Below are 20,679 nucleotides of genomic sequence, written 5' to 3'. Positions count from 1 at the left end.
GTTGGGCGATGTATATGCTTCTACAATATGATCCCAGAAAATGTACAAAAACAAATGTGTTACGAAATTTAAAAGAATTGTTAAAAAACGTTTGTGTGGGAAACCACACACACAAACTAAAATATGTCAAAGTTAAATAAAAATTAAAATATGTCAAAGTCATATTTTAATTGTTATTATAGCATAAACGATTTTCTTAATGACACCACGGACTGGGAATAAAGCGAACACCCTCAGGCTCTTTCATTATAATTTTTTTTTTTACGATATTACATTGTAATCCATATTTTATATTAAAAAAAAAGCCCGCTGAGTTTCTTGCGCCCATTCTTCTCAGGTCTAAGGCAGTCTATTTTGAATGGGTGGTAGATTTTTACGTTCAATAAGTGATTTTAAATCCTATATTGAATATTTGAATTTGAATTTCAAATTTGAATTTGAAGTCTACCAAGAATACTGGTAGTATTTCCACGTTGGATAGCTAGGCTGATCCGTTGACCGAAATAGCTGTCAGCGCTTGGGCTTCCAGTAACCCTGTTGAGGCGAGAAAATAGTACTCTCTACATTTGGTTTAAAAATGTTTTTTTTTTCTATCATTACGGGGAAGCCTACCAAGAATGCTGGAAGTATTTCCACGTTGAATAGCTGGGCTGATCCGTTGACCGAAATAGCTGCCAGCGCTTGGGATTCCAGTAACCCTGTTGAGGCGAGAAGATAGTACTTTCTACATTCAGTTTAAATTTTTTTTTTCTATCATTACGGAGAAGCGTAGCAAGAATGCTGACAGTATTTCCACGTTGGATAGCTAGGCTGATCCGTTGACAGAGATAGCTGCTAGCGCTTGGGTTGCCAGTAGCCCTATTGAGGCGAAAAGACAGTACTTTGTACATTCTGGTTAAAATTTAATTGTTTACTGTTATTTTTTTCTAGAACAAATACGTTTTCAAAAACTATAATTAGAGAGAAATTGTTTGGGACTATTTCAATAGTATAAGTTATTTTTGTGTTTCATTTAATCCTGACTTGACAAAAATTATCTATAACATAAAAATAAAAAAGAAGATTACCACATAAAGATGAATGATCTTCTTCTTTTTGACCTTGACTTTGACATTCAAAGATTGACAACTTCTTAAATGTTTAAATGTCCTCGTATTCCTTACAACAATAATCATTATTAAGTATATTTAATATTTTGTTGAAACTAAAAGAATATTTACTTTTACTGATATCATTTTCAAAACTGTATAATATTTATAGTACATCTTTCTAATAGAAAAATTATGACATAAAAATGTGAATAATGTATTCTTTGTTTATAACGTTATAATGTAACATATTATGTTAGGAGGTAGTATCGGTGCATGTAAATTATTTCAAGTAATTTTAAATCTTGTTATTTCTCAAAGAAAAGTTATGTTTCTCTCATACATATAAACATAATTTGTTCCGAACCTTCAAATAAAGAGATGAAAGAAATACAATTTGCACTCTACCCATATCAATCTCACCACCTTCGAATAAGTTTCAAAAACGTAAATTAATAAAATATGGTAGAAGAAAACATGGTAAGATAGAATGATGAATATTTTGATTATAGTTGTTTTACTATAAATTTTTGTTACGACTGTTACTACTTATGCTTACAAAGGAACAATACAATAAGAAAATATAATATTATCTTGAAAATAATTAAACTCTACACGAACGGATTGAATATCTATTACATAGATTTTTAACCCATGCGTAGGAAGTCAGAAAATGTAAAATGCACAGTTCATACATTTGTGACATTTAATAGTTTTTAAAGCACTAAATTTATGAAAAAATCTGGTTTATAAACCAGAAGATTATTACGTTATCGCGAACGCCCGCCCAACGCCTTTGGGAGGCGCTTATAAAAGCTTTCCACGAAAGCTTCGGTGACGTAGTAGAACGTTGGCAGCGTAGCACGCTACGCGCCTAAAAACTAACTTGCTACGAAAGTTTGGAAGTTCCACTTTCGGTCAGCTTTCGCGATATAGAAGTGCAATGGTATTCAGGTATGTAGCTTTAGACTAGTATCTTCTTTTAATTTTTTTTTTATAAGTAATTCTAATAAAATTTGTTCAACGAATACCCGACCCTAAAAACTTTGGAAAAAAAAAACATAAATAAGTTAAAATATTATACAATTATACATGCACAATTACTAATTGATTACTAACTGAAAAAATAATTGGTTTTTGGTTTAATTTATCAGTTACATTAATCGTACTATTTAGTATTAATAATATTAGTTTATTTAGTTTAGTTATAATAATATTAAATATTTATCGGTCAATCATTCTGTATGTCCTTTTATAAAGCTACAACGCCTTGCACCATCTTGAATTTCTGTTTTTAGTTCTATCATATGATTGGCTAATATATGACGATTAGTGGCGTCTTTGTCAACATTCAATCTGTAACAACGCATCTTCAGAAAATCTTAAAAAAATTCGATAAAATATACCCCGTATTATATACTGCTTTTTCATGAAATTTTACAAACACACACGTGTTTGTAAAATTTCATGATTGATAGTTTAGTTAAAGATCAAAAGCATACCAAGCAAACATGAAAACCAGGTGATAATATTTAATAATTAAATATCTGTTTAACACATGTACCGTTTGTATACAAAAGTTTTAAAAAGCCGACCTAGGCTCAACAACAAAAAATATAGCTGAGCCCAAAATGAAAGAGAATTGAAAAATGAAGAAATTAAAGAGAATCTGTAAATGGCTTCTTATTACTTTATCCTGTATCTATTGTAATTTGTTCAGCTGTATCTTCCCAAAAACAAAAATAATATATATATATATATATATAAATAACTATATAGATAAAAAAAATTGCACAAAAAAAAAATTGTGATATAAAAATTGGACTACCACCAATTCTCAAACCTTCCACATAAAATTTCATAAAAATCGATGAAGCCGTTTCGGGGGAGTATATCAACAAACATTGTGACACGAGAATTTTTAATATTAAATAGATGATTTTACACTTCATAAGCATAAGTAAGCATTACTGTAGAAATTTCTGGGCAAATGAGACTTTACATCTCATGTCTCAAGGTGACGAGCGCAGTTGTAGTGCCGCTCAGGTTTTTTGGATTTATCAAGAATCCTGAGCGCATCAATTACCATCAGGTGAACGTTATGCTCGTCTCATCTCTTACTGTCGTAAATAAAAATTCGATATTATAATATTTTAATTTGCAACTCACAATTGTGGTGCTGACTCCACATAATGTGGGATAAGGGATTGTAAGGACAAAAAATAAGATTTTTAGTTAGTTTCGATTACCAAAAAGAGACTTTTACGAGACTGGTTTCAGATTATGTGATCATGCCAAAATCGATTCGAATACAAAACATCGATTCAAATCAATAAATATGAATAGTACCTTAATTATAATCATTTGCTAAACCGCAACACACAAAGAAATTGATGACTTAATTTCCGTCACCGCCCTTTACAGGAAAATCTATATAATTTTATTTTAAATTTAATCCCCTGTTCAAATCATCAATTCTGATGGCGAGATTATGGCAAAAATTAAGCAAATAATTACTATATTAATTTCATTTTGATGCATGAGAAAAACCTAGTAGTTACCATCAAGTGAGACCCTTAATAGATTTATATAGACGGCATTAAAATCGATACAGTCTATCTAGTATTGTATTTTTTGTATGTTACCGGCCATAGGAATCTCATTTTCATGCAGTAATTGAATTTTAACTCAATTGATGAGCGATTAAGCTGAAATCCACAATATTAACAATAGTTGGTTAATAAGCCAGTTTTATTGAAATAATAATATCAACTCAAATTCACATTATATATATAAACAGATTAAACTTACAGCTTTTGAATATTAATTATATGTTTCATATAAATTACTGAATCTGTAGTATGTTCAGAAAAAGTGAGAAGAATGTATAAGAAAATAAACTATTTACTATAATTATAACTATTCAAACCAAAAATTTTCTATATTTGTAGTATATAAAAAATCTAATAATTGAGTCGTGTTCAACGTGAAAAAATTTTTCAAAGTGATTATTAAATTAATTTCTTTTTAAGTAAGTAAGTAAGTAAGATTTTTTGACTAGGGTAATACATTATAGTTGATTTAAATACATTTTAGCTCTCCAAGTCGTGCCCGTTATTGAGCATACAAATATTTGACATATAGATATTATATTCAAATCATAATAATTATCATAAAACAAAACTGATTACATCATTAAATAAAGTTAAATTAAATTAATTGTATCATGATGTTAAAAATAATAGCGACCATATCATTATTAAGAAAAATTATCATAAATGTCATAGTTAAATTAAAAATGATGTTCGAAATACGCAGTTAATAAATACTTATTTGTCAATGTTACTTCAAGCCTTCAAAGTCCGTTTTTGTCCGTTTTTCCTGTGCGTTTGTTGGAAGTTATTAAAATAGTTTATATCACATAGATAATATTCTGGCTCTAAGAGATGAGAAAGCTGCAGTGGCTTTCTCACGGCATTTGCCTTATTAAAAAATAAATATGGTTTTTCATGTAGAGATGTTTAATGAAAGAATATTGATTGAATAATTCATGAAGCTTATATGATAAAATTGATGTTGTCGTACTATATAATATCTGAGGGAGAAAAGCAAGAGAACTTCTTTGAAAGGTGACTATATCAAGTAAGTATGGCAAATGGAGATCCACTATTGAAGATTTATAGAAGAATATGTCCAAGAAGCTGGAAACATGTTTTCTTTTAAATTCAATAAAAAACCAGGAAAACATGAATGAAACAAAACAATACTACATTTTACAGCCACTGGTAGCAATAATTTAAAAATATTGTAAACTCATTAAAACTTTCGTGAGTAATTATTAAATTATTTATTAATACGGCTTTACTCACGTTTTTGTCGGTGTCGGTGCCGACTAGTTTCGGACCATTCGGAGATCCTTCATCAGGGGTGAGTGTCGTTGGTTCGCGATAACGTCCCACCTCTTACTCAATAAGTACGAAAACGTGAGTCTTTGTATTAATAAATAATATTGTAAACTCCTTCTTAGTTAGACAATCTGAAAAGATTTATTTTAATAGTAATTCAAGGAGTACCTCAAAGCACAAAATATGGCTATTGTTTAACCCATTCCCCGAAATTGAAATAAAATGAATAGAGAAGATCTAATATTAAAATGTTCCGCTACGATTGTATCTCGTAGCCGACTCCTTTGAGATGCGATTATGAAGTTATTCTACCAGAAAATGTCGAGAGATTCTTATGAAATAAGTTTTTAGCTTATAATTATTATGCGTTGTTACATTCAAATCGTAACTGGAAAATGCTTTAGAATTTGGTACTTACTGTTAAAGCTGTAATTAAATTCAGAATATTACAAATATATTTGGAAGAAATCATTTTGGCGTCGGTAATTAAATGAAATGAGTGAAGCTCCTGAATTATTGTTACATTCTCAGGTTACTGGATTTGTAATATATTTAAAGACAAAGTTATATTTTTCATATATAATAAATAGTTAGTAAAATGCTCACATAATGCCTTTATTTTATTTACGGTATGTGTGGATTGATGCATCAACTGTATTGTACTATATGTATGCACTCAATATCTATAACTATGTTTATACTTATTAAATTACATTTTTTTTTACTTACTCGTGTAAATCATTTAGTAATTGGCGTTTGAGTAATTTTGTTGCATCACTTTGCATATAATGTAATGAAAAAGCAACCTTAGAGTTTCTTGCTCGTTCTTCTCTAAGGAAATCTGTGTTCCGAATGAGCTGTATATAAATTACATATTTCAAGGGTAATGCAATTTACCTACGAAATAAAATATTTTCGCTTTGATTAAAATGTCGATTAAATCAATCTCAAGTTTCCAATGACACACATTGATTCCAAAATAGCACACAGTAGCACCGACTGGTTCAAACCTTTTGATTAGTTGTAGTGATGGCTTTATTTCACTTCCAAAATAAGAATTAATAACTTTTTATTAAGGTGAAGGGCAAATGGGTTACGGGTAACCTATAGTCGATGTTCTTATCGCCGCAAGCCCTGTTATTCAACACTAGAGGAATCACAAGAGCGTTGCCGGAGTTTTAGGATTTTATTATTTATGATTTCTACATAACAAGATCTTGCAGAAGTCACAACTAACTGTTATGGGGAGTAGACCTAGATATATTTTCCATCTGTTTTCCTTTATATTCCTAGTTCTAAACTGAAAAGAATGTTCTCAGAATAAATCAATATAATTTAAAGCGTTATATTATATCTTAAACAATAGTTATAAATATATATGAAATCCTTTTAAGTAGCGATCTTTAATTCTACGTATTTTATAAATTATCATTGTAAACCAGCTGTAGGTTAAAAAAAAAACTCTCAATTCCGCCACAAAATTAAAGCGCGCATCGCCACTGCAACAAATGATCTAACCCGCCGTATTAACTGTTTCCCATTAAAACATTTATAAAACTCATTGCACACCCAAGTAGAAGTAAATCTTTAAAAAATTTGTTGTTTAAAGTGATGTCCCTTATTTCTGAGATTAATTAAATTAAATTTGTAACCAAAGTTTATGTACAATTTATAACCAATTGTTTAGATTTGAAAGAGAGACATCTCAAGTCAATTTCCTAATATGGGGTTGAGCAGATTATCAACTATAAAGAAGATCCTGTAGACACCACTGAGAGTTGAACAAGACATACCAACATTTACGTACGATACGCCACTCGAACGGTTGGCTCAGTGGGAGAGTGCTCGTACGGAACCCGAGAGATCGTGGGTTTGAGTCCCGCATCGTTCATAAATTTAATTTAAATCTTTGAGCGTTACGAGTGACTGTGTAACAAAGTTCCCATTAAAACTAATAGTGAAGACGGTAAGCACGCAATTCTAAATAGTTCAGAGAGGACAGTGAAGGCATGTGCCTAAGAATGTCTTACAAATTACTTCAAGTGGAGGCTGTACTTGATAATAGTTTAAAGATTACTGTTTCAATTAACTTTCGCTTTTCAACAGTTAAATTCTTGTCATTTGAGTTCCATTGGCTATAGAAGTTAGTTTCACATTTAATCAATTTCTTTTTTTAAGTGACTTCACCACCTCACTAATATATTAACGTTTCGACAACCTGACAAAAAAAAAACATGAAAAATTTAACGCATTGATGTAAGAAAAATACAAGGTTATTTCTTCATCCAGATGCTACCACATCTCTAATAATTATGATAATAATTACTTTATTTCTCAATTATTACAATAATTAATAATTGTATAACAAGTTTAAAGTATGTTTCATAATTACATTATTAACATACAGGTAGCAAAGATAGCTAAAGTCATGATAGACTGAAAAAAAGAACTAAAAATCAAGAAAGACTTCATTTTAAACGATTATATATTGAATTATAATGTTGTTGTATATTGTTATTTAGAACAAAAAAATTGTGTGCGTACAAAATACACATGTCAGAATTGAAACCTGCATTATGCATGAACCTCTAAGCTGCATATGAAGTCCTAGTACAAGTTGCTAGGATGACACAATATGATTTCAACCGCTATGAAAGACATTACTTACACTGCTACCATATTTATGTTCTCCTGGTCTCTATATTGTAATACGTCGTGCGCATGACCTCAGAATATATGAAGAAGACAATCTCTTCTTCAACTAGGATCTCCTGGTATCAAAACACTATATAATGCTTCCTATCTCATTTTCTCCCACGTTAAATCGTGTGAATTTTTGTGACAGTCTCTTTTTACTGTCGCGGTTTTTCGTTTCATCGACTTTCAAACCACAACGATGCTAAAGAAGTTTTCACCTCAAAAATTGTTGTTTTATTGTATTTATTTATTATTTCAACCTCACCTTCGGTGAGTTTTCAATTCTTTCGGTTCACTCTCGCCGGATTGGAGCAAATGGTAAATAATAGTAAAACAATATTAACTCAACTATTGTTATACCATATCTTCGGAGGAATGGGTTTGCTCGCATCATCTACAAATCTTAGTGGAAATGAATGAATTAGTAAACTTCGCCAAAATAAGATACTTGGGAAGGAGATTCAGCTTAAACTCATGGATATTTTCATCATTTTTTCATAGTAACATCGATGCACCCGAGTTAAGTGATATAAGCTGTGTCGGTTTTTTGTTCTGAACAAATACCTTCGTAACTGAAGGCATGACCTGTTTGCGGGTCCACAGAGGCTCACAGAGTAGCACATGCACAGTCACTTATACCCCGCATCCTTTCCGCGCTCAACGCTCTTCTGAACGCAGACCCTGAGTGCGACTTGTTCGGGGATGAATGGACGGGAATAATGTCAGAAGTACTGTGAGTGCGATAAATGTCTGAATTAATAATAAATTGTCTTAAATTAATGTAATTGGTGATTAATTCAAGTAAATGAATCAGCTGAACAGGATATTTATAATAAGACATGAGCGAAAAATGGATAAAAATTATAACAGAGTAGAATCCACAAGATTGCAAAAGAAGTAAAGGGCGACAAATAAAACGATGGGAGGAATACCTTAAAGAGTGGCTGGCACAGAAAGGATGAGAATGGAGAGATAGAGAGAAAGATGGAAGTCTTTGGAGGAGGCTTATGTTAAAACATCGTAGGGAATAAGTTTAGGATATAAAAAAAATGTTGTTATATCTAATATATAAAATTCTCGTGTCATGGTGTTAAACATTGAACTCCTCCGAAACGGCTTGACCGATTCTCATGAAATGTTGAGTTCATATTGTGTAGGTCTGAGAATCGGACAACATCTATTTTTCATCCCCCTAAATGTCAAGGTTTTTTTTTAATTTTTTTGTTTTTTTTTTAATTTTTTTGATTTTTTTTAATTTTTTTTATTATGAGTTTAATACATATATAAAAAAATACATACAACTTAAAATTCTACTATCAACAGTTACTTTTGTATCGCGATTTTGCTGGGTCAGTTAGTAACAATATAAAAATCAAAAAGATTTTCAAAGACTAGAAAATAAATACTCAAAAAAAAGGAAGCTTCTGCTTTTTGGAAAGTAAAAGGAAATAAAAATGAACAAAACTAAAATGACTATCAGATAGAGCTACGATATTGCTACGCATCGGCTACGGTATAATTACTACACCATAGTTAATGTAGCGTGAATCAAACAAAGTGTCTTTATCCTTGTGATTTCAGTAACAATTCGCCTGAGCGATCGTATCACTTATAATTTGTACTCAAGAGTATAATCAGTGCAATATCAATAAAATAAATGGATAGAAGTCTCAATAGATGCCTTTATTATGGCTAATTTGGAATGTTTTCGTTATCTAATTAAGTAATATTATTTAACTACTCTTGAAATTTTTATTGGATAGAATTAAATTTAAATTCATTTATTTATTAAGATCTTAAAGTAATAATACTTCATCATCATCATCATCATCCTGCGGAAGACGTCCACTGCTGGAAAGGCCTCCCCCAAAAGATCGCCATGACGGTCGGTCCTGCGCTGCCCTCATCCAACTTATTCCGGTGATCTTGACCAGATCGTCAGGGGGCCTATCAACACTACGTCTTCCGGTACGTGGTCGCCATTCGAGGACTTTACTACTCTAACGGCTATCTGTCCGTCGAGCTATGTGCCCTGCCCACTGCCACTTCATTTCTGATTCATTAAAATTCAAGTAATGCTTATGATTACCAAATTTAATTCCAAAACAATTCAGTATTTTGAGGACCGCCTCCGCAACTACACGAGCATCTACAGGTCATAGTGGTCTCACGCAGAGATGGATTGTCGTGAGACAATCAGAGGCAGAGGCTGCGTTCAAACCCATCCGCTGAAATTGTAGGCATGGGTGACTTTAACGGACCCAATGGCTTAGTTCACGCACCATAGGCGACGCAGGGCGATCTAAGCATTATTTTGCATTGGCGTATGGTCTGTCGCAGTTGTTTGAGTCAAATACGCTTCTCCTTGTCTAAAATTGAAGTGTCTCTCCCACGCCGCAGAAATGCGATTTCTGTACGCATACCAAAATACCCGTTAAACATTACAAGTTTGGGACAGAATGCGTGCCATTTTTTTGATCCCACTCTTGGGGCAGGGTTTGTTTCCCTTTGGATGCAATTATAAAAACTCATGTGATATTACAGGGCATGGATATTTTCATATTACCAAACGGCACCCCAGAGCCCCGTTTGGTGCTAGATCACAGTTCTGATTCGATGCGTCAGTTAGATCAACTGACTGCAAAAGCAGGCGTATCATACCTATTCGGAAACATTTAAGCAAAATATTTAAGAGGCAAATCGCCCGTGCAAAATCCATGCACATCGTGAAAATTGGTGAGCAGCTTTCAAGTTACTCGCGACTGGAACTTTAGTTGGTAAGTAACTTTAGCCAGCCTGCCTCCGCTATATGGAGAATACCACCCCGACCAATGCGGCAAAAGAGAAGGCGAAAGTTGTGAGCACTGTTTGTGCCATCAACTTCTAAGTACAATTAAAAGACACCACCAACCGTCCCGCGATGTAGAGCTCAGACTGCCGGCAGTACAGTTCAGACAGGAAACTGTTCAGCTATTTTTCTTGGACTTTAAGTTAGTTGGGATTTCTCCCACCGCGTTCGTAACGTATGCTCCTGACTTGACGCTCCTTTACAGCCGTTTTCAATAACGTATCTATCCTTAGTTTAACTTACTAGTGGTAGACAAATATATCCTTTTACTCTTACTTATTTTTCATCTTATTACATTACATTAATCTATCGACATATTTATTTATTTCGGATAGATTGTGGGTACCACAACGGCGCCTATTTCTGCCGTGAAGCAGTAATGTCTAATAATTACTGTGTTTCGGTCTGGAGGGCGCCGTAGTGTAGCCTAGTGAGATTACTGGGCAAATGAGACTTAACATCATATGTCTCAAGGTGACAAGCGCAATTGTAATGTTGCTCAGAATTTTTGGATTTTTCAAGAATACTGAGCGGCACTGCATTGTAACGAGTAGGGCGTATCAATTACCATAAGCTGAACGTCCTGCTCGTCTCGTCCCTTATTTTCATAAAGAAAAAACATAAGCATTGGACTATATACTATACTGGACATAACTATGGATAGATAAGATCTTGTCAAACGGTGACAGCAGTGTATCCGTAACTAGAGATACGTTATTGAAAGCGGCCGTTATTCGACACGAGCCGTCCTTACCAGAACGTTAATGAGCGTAAATTCGAATTATTTAATACCTACAAAATGCGAACAGTGCGACATAGGAACTGATCACGTAAACCGTAGCCACATAAATATAAAACATCAAACAAACCCTTGAAAAATAGTCTTTATAACTTGTATTTGTATGAAATATATCTCTTAGAATCTTATTAATGTTTAACTTTCATAACATTCTATTTAGTACACCTGTGTATTTAACTATTAAAGGAAAGGAAAGGAACTGTAAAGGAATTTCATTACTCGTATAATAACACATTCTGAAGCGCGGGCCTGGTGTGTATTATTGAATTTCACTGTACATTGTTGCTGACAGAATAAAGCATAGTTAGGACAACTAACGACGATTAGCGCGAATCAAAAATTTAAATAAGATACTCTTTAAAACTACTGCAATCATTATAACCAATATTTTTTTTTTTATTATTCTCTTTTTAGCTTGATAATTATATGTGTGTAATGGAATCTTTTTTTTTCTAAATCTTTTCTTATTCTTCATCATGAGTTACGTCTTTTGAGTCTTTAATTGAGTCTGCTACCTAATTATGTGTCCCTAGTACCCGGTAGCCTGGACTTCGATAATAAAAGAAGCTTATATAAGCTTTCGAGATGTCCTTCCTGAACATACAACGCATAACCAGGACCTAGAAAGCTCAATTGTATTAAATATATCGTTATCTTGTACCCATAGTACAGACTGTCTAGTTTGGGGTAAGATAAGTTGTGTAAAAGTGTGTCATTATTATTATTTTTTTTTACCAGCAACGCTCCTGCGATAGATGGAGGTGACAACCTGGTGTTTAGCTATCACCTCCAGAGGAGGGCCTCTGCCATAAAAAGTAAAGGCCAGAAAAACGGCAGGCGCTAAGATAATAAAATAATTCTCAATTTATTGATCATAAATTTGTAAGAAGATAACTTTTAAAAAACCACTTCACACAAATCATGATTCAGGTAAATAGGAGGTCTTTAAAGTGTTTTACGAGGTTTTTTATGGCAGTATTCGGTAGTTAAGCTTGGGATGGACCTAATAAAACCAGTTTTTATTAACAGCAAGTGTTCAGTGTACTCCTCAACTAAGCACCTCTTGATAGCAGGATTATTAATTAGAAACATCAGGATAGTACTCGAAACTAATTTTATTAACTATCAATATCTAAGGAATATATATATACTATTATAATTCTTCTAAGTTCTCGTATCGTGTCGCCGCTACGGTTGTAAGGTCAGTCTGCTAGGTTCTTGAGCGGGGATCGTGACGTAGGCTTCACGCGAGAACCGGTCATGCAGGTTGGTGCTCTAGATGCGTCAAAGGCAATAATTTTTTCTGTTCCATTTATCAGCAACTTTTAAAACTTACATTTATTATTTTGTGTTGCAGTATGAGTAAAGTAAAGTAAAGTATGCATTTATTCATGACAACACAAAACTTATTATTAGAACGAGCAAACGTACAAGCGCATTACTGGAAACGAGCTTGTCTCTAAGGACTAGAATTCACTAATATAGCTATAGGATATCTCTGTTTCTACTAACATAATAATATTGACATAACCTACCTTCTTCCCATTGTCTTACCGACCTTTCGATCATCAAGACCTAAGTACTGACCGAATCAACGGGAGAAATACCGGATTTGAGGTCAGGCACATTTATTGACTTCCTACAAGTTCTCTGTTTTTAATGCGTCCCAATTTTTTTTATGAGCAGATAGTTCAGGTGATGGTAATTGATACGCCCTGCCCATAACAATGCAGTACCGCTAAGAATTCTTGAGAAACCGAAAAATTCTTAACGACAGTCCAATTGCGCTCATCACCTTGATACATAAGACGTTAAGTCTCATTTGCCCAGTAATGTCCCTTTCCCTTCAGACTGAAACACAGTATTGTTTACACATTACTGCTTCATGACAGAAATAGGCGCTGATGTGGTACCCAATAGCTAGCCGGCATGCTGTTCAAAGGAGCCTCCCGCTGGTAAAAAAAAGTTCCTAGATGGCCCTTTCCTTCTTTCTGGGGTTGGCTGACCACATATAAGGCTGCTTCATCGCCGGGCTCCCCTTTTTCCTCTTTTCCTCTGCTCTAAGTCTACCATTCATTATCTTTGTTACCGTCTTGGTTTACCCGCCATCACTCTCTGTCACAGTACCACATAAACATAATATGGACAATAAGAACTCATCTAAAACAAAGTTTTTTCTTATTTATTTATATTATTATTTATTTAAAAAATATTAGAGAAACTAAAATAATACTAACGAACATCACTAATTTGTACGAACGATGGAATTTAGGACACTACCTTTTGGTGGTGAGGAATTAGTATTGGTGTCATGGCTGTATGTCTATTGTTGACAGTGACAGGTAGACAGGGTGAAGATGTCTATAAAAGGCTATGTCTCCCTAGCGTCAACATACTTCCACTGCAACCAAAGAGGATGTAAGTACTACGTAATAAGAGGCGGCTTGAGTAAAAATTTAAATTTAGTTTAGTATGAAAGTATAGTACCGTGATTTGACATAAGTATGAAATAGTAGTAATTACATTAGGGCGATTGGCGACGGAGTATAATCCGGCTAGGTTTGAAAGCGAGGAGTTGCTTAAAACGTAGTGGATTCCGATTTTTACAAAAATATAGCCGTCATCTGTCAATCTATCAATGGTTGCACGTTTCATACAATTGAGTGAATCGCTTTTTTCTTAGAGAGCTGCGCTAGGCTAGCAAAGAGAATTTAAACACTATGTTTATAGGCTAGCAGCAACCGTTGACGAGTTAGGGCGTTTCTCTGCCCAACTTCTGTTCGAATATTAGTCAATATGTTATTTGAAATGTATTCTTAGAAACTTAGCAAATTGTTCTATTAAATTTTATAGTTCATTGAACGGTGTTATTAAAATTTGTTAAAAAAACCCCTTTCGATCCCCTATAAAATTATGTAATATATTTTGCCATTTCAAGTAGCTCTACCTCCACTTTATCTTTACCATACATTTCTTAAAACGATCTGCCATTTTCTTCAACAAAATTCGCTCAAACCAGATGTCAGCTAGAGGTAATATGAACTAAGGGCACATAATAATTCCACCGGACGTTAGGGAATCCAACTAATGGCATTGAATTAACTAAACGATACCTTGACACGGACATAAAATAACTGTATTATCAATAGTTATTAACTGTGGCTACAAAAGCACACTTTACGTACACAAAAGCAGCAATTTCAGAAACACATTAAAGTTTATATTTTTATGTTTTATTTTTGTGAATCGCGTTGGCAGTAGGGTGAAAATATGTTTCCCTCTTATATATATTATTAAAACAAAATCTTAAATATTCCGTGTCTGTACAATTATTTAAAAAAAACTATTCATCGCAATGTATGTGCTATCGACACAAAATAGGTGTTTAGATTTTCTTTTTTTCCCGTTAATCTCCGAAACGACTCAACCAATTTGATTGCCCTTTTCACTGATCTTACAGTATTTTCTTTTAAGCAAAAATTCAGTTTTTGGTGCGTAATCTAACCGAGGGCTAAACCAAACTTCTGATTATTGTCAAAAACTCTTCGCGAATTTATCCTGCTTTTGCTACAAGCTTCTAACTTTTGTAGTTGCTCCTATGTTTATTACTGGATTTACTAATTCATGGTTATTTTGTTAAGTGCACACAAGTAGGAAAGGGAAGACTTATAAAAATCTTGATAAAAGTTCATATTGTTATCCTTTGTCAAGTACTAAGCAACGACGAGCAGCGCTATAAGTGAAACATTATTGTAAAAGTTGGTAAGCTGTTCCCGAGGCGTTGTAAACTTTATATTGCCTGTTAGTATTATCTGCCTGTTGCAGGCTTTTTTAGTTTTAAAATTGATGTAGCGCAATGTATAATAATAATCATATAAAGCCTTTATTACACTTAACATAAATATTGAGAAACTTGCCGAAATAACATGTGTCTTCTATCGAGTCCTCTCTTAAGAAGGTCGAATGAACATTGTCCAATTTAACCCGCACAAAATTCAAGTTTGCGCCCTTACCACTAAAAAAACCTCATTTGTGGTATCACCGCTCTTCGATACGACTTCCCTTCAAGCCTCGCCTATTGGAATACTGATTCACGAATTCTTGAGCGATTGCCAATTCCGCGGTCATCTGGGGGGCAAAGCCAAAATGGCTTCGAAGAAGCTGGGCGTCATAAATAGAGCACTGCAATACTTTAACCCGGCCCACATTCTAGCGTTCTACTAAGGGCAGGTCCGGCCACATATGGAGAATTGTCGTCATCTCTGGTCTGGCGCATTCCAGTACCAGTTCGAATCATTTGACCGCGTTCAAGCAGATCTGCTCGTATTGTCGGGGACTTAGTGCTCTGAGAATACTTAAAAAGTTTTCTCTTTGGTTGTGTACTCTTAATGCCGAACTTTTTTTTTTATTTTATAATTGGTATTTGTGCCAAAATGTATAGACGATGCGGGATTCGAACCTACTTCTCCGGAGATTTTACCCAATAGGTATTACTGCTAAGCTAACCGTCCGGTAACGTATCGTTCATAAATCTTGGCATGTATGTCAGCTATCCAGTTGTGGCTCCATCTACAGAATCTGTTTTTAAATCAAATCAAAATCACTTTATTCACTTTGTAGGTCACGGAAATGACACTTATTAATGTCAAAAATTTTTTTTTATTGATTCTACTGCTACTTCGTAATGAGAAGAAGTAGCAAGAAACTCACTGCCACTCTTTTAAATCAAGAATTTTACTGTTGATCACCAAATGATTGCATAATATTATGTAATTATGCGATGAAGCTCTTTCAAATCTTAGTAACTTGTTAATAAATATTAAACATCATGAGATGTCGGTTATTCTTTTGATCTTTTGATCATCTCATGATGATACCACACCTGTTGTTTACTATATTTTTTTATCTACTACGGAGTACGCTGTAGCATACTGCGATACAACCCGATTACAATTTGGACAAAAGCAATATTGATAGATTATTATTAAATTATAAGTTACATTAACTAACCGTAAAAAGTTGAGAAACGTTAGATTTTCCTGTAATTTATCTCATTCAGGTAACCAACACTCAATGTATGGGAACATTAGCAGCCTCACAAAAACTTCAGAAAAACATTTCGGTAATGTGTTTACTCTATACATAGAATGGAATAGGTTAGAATCTGAGGTGGACCTAAGAATTGCATCTCGCACATTTACTGGTCACGCCAGACCATAAGCTGCGTAAATCGGAGAGATCAGTATACATTATGGGTCCATCTGTGTATAACAAGCTGCCGAACTCGATCAAGAAAGATGCACCTTCCACAACGCTGTTTAAGACACAACTTCGAAAATGGCTTCTCGAACATACGTTTTACTCAGTTGAGGAGTTTTACAAGATGCCAGTTATTTGACTAGGTAAAACTTATTTTACAATACGTAAAAAAATATTTATTTTCTTTATATACATAACAATATATAATTAAACAATACTGTATTATTGTGAGGTAGGACTTCCCTACCTATTTAAAATGATAATTTGAATTTTAAATTGACCTATTTTCGTTTTTTGACTTGTAACATGGTGTTATGAATAAATGATTTGATTTGATTTGATTGCATGCTTTTCTCATGGTCAGCTATACGAACTCCTTCAAGCGCCAAAAAATACCAATAACCTTTTTGTGTACGCTCCAGACGGCTCCACAGCTAATATTGTATAGAAAGAAAGAAGCACTTGGATAGAGAAAATAAAATAAATTGGCATTATCCTCCAACAGTGCTTCGTACTAAAAACACATTAACTCATCCGTGTTCTCTTGATTGCTGAATACCTGCATACAATAATTTCTATTCATTTTGTCTTCGTGTATTACGAGTATATACTTTTATTGTATTACTTCTTGATTTTTGGAACGAAGTTCCTTACGGCAGGCTTGGAGGGGATAGGGATTTTGCTGCGCGACCGAACTGAAAAAAATGTGATAGTAAAACCGTAAGAAAAAATCCGTGGAAAAAAGTGCGTGGAATAAAACCGTTAAATGAGACGTGAGCAGGCGCGACAGTCGCATACACAAGCGAGTAGTGTATATATTATCAATATTATTATATTAATATATGATAACGATTATAGCAATATTAGAACGATTTTTTTTGCAATTTGTGTCGATTCTACATTAGCCGAAGGAACTTCGTTCCTACCTGGTGTCCCGCGACACCACGTCATTTTTTTTGTATTTTTGTTCATTATTTGTAACAACCTTATAGTATACTACATCCGAAAACTGTAAATGGTAAATAGATGTCTACTTTTTTTAACCTATTTATGTTATATAATACTGTCTGTTTTCCTAATAAAATAAAAACAATCCACGCGTACGACGTCGCGGGCACATCTAGTCATTATAATATCAAGGTTCTCATTACCACTTACAGAAAAGTTGACCTTTAATGAGAGGAAGAAGCAAGATTCTCATTGGCACTCTTTTAAATCAACATTTACCACTTCAACACTTTACGAATTATTTACAATCTGTGCAATATTATGCAAAAAAAGTTCCAACTTACTGATAGAAAAGTGAAAAAAAAATATGAATTATTCAATAATATGAATAAATTTACATACATATAAATAACTAGCTGACCCAGCAAACGTTGGCAATATTATAAAGTAAGAAAAAAAATTTTGAGGTGTTAACAGTAGATGCAACCGATTCTCAGATCTACCAAATTTATCGAACTACAATTATTGTAAGTTTCGATCCATTGCCATCTTGCAACCCTAATGTAGATTTGTGGATGGAACAGAATCATATAAAAATCGTGATACAAAAATAGGGGTTGATCGTAGAGGGTTGAAAATTGAGGGTTGTATGTATTTAAAATAAAAACAAAATATAACGTCCAAAAAAATAAAAAAAAAATTTTTGGTGTACCCTTAACATTTAGGGGGATGGAAAATAGATAGTAGCCGATTCTCAGACCTACTGAATATGCATATAAAATTTGGTAAAAATCAGTAAAGTCATTTCGAAAGCAACTAACATTGTTACACGAGAATTTTATATATAAGATAAAGGTATCAAAGTTTTATAAACATTTGAAATCTTTATGCAAAATGCTTTAAATTATAAAATATAGCATGATTCACATTCCCCATACTTAGACGAAATCTTAAGAACGCGAAAGATGCAAAGATTTCTGGTAAAGGTATTACTTAATCTTATCTTTAGCCATTTTGTTCAAGAGGACATATTTCTGCATTAATTTTAGTATAAAATGTCTAAAATTTCGTTCTGCTAACGAGTAAAATTAAATTAATTGTCACTGCAAAAGTTTTAAAGGAATATAAAGAATAGGGAAGTCCCAGGCCCAAGGGTGTAAGTGGTGACATTTACCAGTGGGAGGCTTCTTTGCACAGGATGCCGGCTATATTATGGGCAGCCTAGCGAAACTCCCTATGAAAAAAGCGATTATATGAAACGTGTAGTCATTGATAAATTGACAGATGACGGCTATAATCTAATAAAATGAGTTATCACGGCGTTGACAAGTTCAATACTTGATCAATACAAGTTCAATACTTGTTCAATACTAACTAAGTAATTACTCCTCGCGGAACGCATCGATCCGCTGCGCTCGCGCTACTCCGTAAGTGGGAGGGATAGGGTGCAGGTAGGAAAGAGAAGGAATTAGTGCAACTCTTTGTGCACCCACAATATTTAATTCATTAGTAAATTAATTAATTAATGCGGTGACTGTTTCACTATTTATAAAAACCCTTTAGGCATATTTGGCCTAAACAAGGCATAAAAGGCATTTATTTTCTCAAAATTGATTCCTTTAGAATTATTTTTGATGTCATTTCTAATAACTACTAGATACTACTACCGCTTCGGAAACAAATGGCGCTCTGAGAGAGAAGAAGCGACGCAAGAAACTCCCCCAGCATTCTTTTTTTGCGCTCTTTTCAATAAAAATATACAATATTGTACAGTAATTTCAATCGCTATAAAATAATCACCATCTAGTCCCAGGCTGTCCGATCATTTAGATATTCAGCTGTGGAGTAATAGAATTTACGACAGAGCCATTTTTTTATAAAACATTTAAATTTATTTATAGATAATGCCTGAAACTGGAACTTTATTATAGAAGTGTATACATTTACCATTAAAGCTGTTATGTATCTTATGTATAATAAAAAACGGACATAGCCGAAATCCACTACGTTTTACGGCCATTCCCAATATACTATCTACAGATAGAGATAAATTACTACCATCTCTTGTCAGTATTGTCCCTGTTAATAATCTGAAAGTGTCCCAACATACCCGATAAGTCATTCTTATCGCCTTATATTGGGACTTGCAATTTCCTTACAAACATCAATCGCTGGTAAGCTATACGTCCTCCCATTGATAGACAGTGTGTACGGATAAGGTGAGTTACCATCGATAAGTTTATTGGGACAGAAAAGTCAACGATAGTTATGATTTTTATCTCAAGTAGGTCACAACCGGAGATAGACTGAATATTGAGAACGGCCGTAAAGCAACAATTGTTCGCTTTCAAACATATCCGGATTATATTTCGTCGTAGTATTTACATCCTCTTTGATCATGGGTACTACAACGGCGCCTTTTTCTGCCATGAAGCAATTATGTGTATATGAAGCATTATTAATTACTGGGCAAATGAGACTTAATATCTAATGTCTCAAGGTGACGAACGCAATAGTAGTGCCGCTCAGAACTTTTGGATTTTTCAAGAATCCTTAGCGGCACTGCATTGTAAAGGGCAGGGCGTATCAATTACCATCAGCTGAACATCTGCTCGTCTCGTCACGTAGTATCATAAAAAATATACATCTAGATAAAGCCTCTTGTTTGATTACTTTAGTATACATGACAGCTACTCTCACACTCGCAATATGGTTATTAGAGGCTAACTGTTTGTCGCTATTTTTTTCGACATTTTTCACAGTCTTTCTAGACTCTTGACCAATAAATTATCTAAGATTGAAAGAATTACAGCGGCAAATTTTAAACACAAATTAAAAATAACTTTTCTTAATAACAATTACTGCTCGGCGCAGTAGGTGTTTGTTTGCAAACAAGAATTCAATTATTTATTGATTGGTGTGTGATTTTGTCTATTGTTAATATGTTCCTATATCTACTGAAATATATTAATTTTGTTGTAAATTGCAATGTAGAACGTACGGCATTAGACACAAACCCTTAAATTATTTTTTAAGCTTTTACTTCGGAACCGACTTTGATAAAATTTGGTATAGCGATAGCCTAAAGCTTGGGAAACGTCATAGGCTACATTTTATTCCGGAAAAACCCATGGT

At 33.7% G+C, this 20,679-nt stretch overlaps 1 protein-coding gene across 1 annotated transcript in view; it reads left to right on the top strand.

Moving 5' to 3' along the window:
- The first annotated feature begins 1,932 nt into the window (after positions 1 to 1,932).
- Positions 1,933 to 20,679, top strand: part of LOC126978191 (allatostatin-A) — an 80,601-nt gene continuing 61,854 nt past the window's right edge. The window contains exon 1 of the mRNA XM_050826965.1: positions 1,933 to 2,042. Coding sequence (XP_050682922.1) covers positions 2,032 to 2,042 — 11 coding nt within the window. The 5' untranslated portion in view covers positions 1,933 to 2,031. The remainder of the gene's footprint in view (positions 2,043 to 20,679) is intronic.

The sequence above is a fragment of the Leptidea sinapis genome, chromosome 47 (assembly GCF_905404315.1).
Source record: "Leptidea sinapis chromosome 47, ilLepSina1.1, whole genome shotgun sequence".
NCBI classification, from domain to species: domain Eukaryota; kingdom Metazoa; phylum Arthropoda; class Insecta; order Lepidoptera; family Pieridae; genus Leptidea; species Leptidea sinapis.
This window is presented reverse-complemented; position numbering and strand designations above follow the sequence as displayed.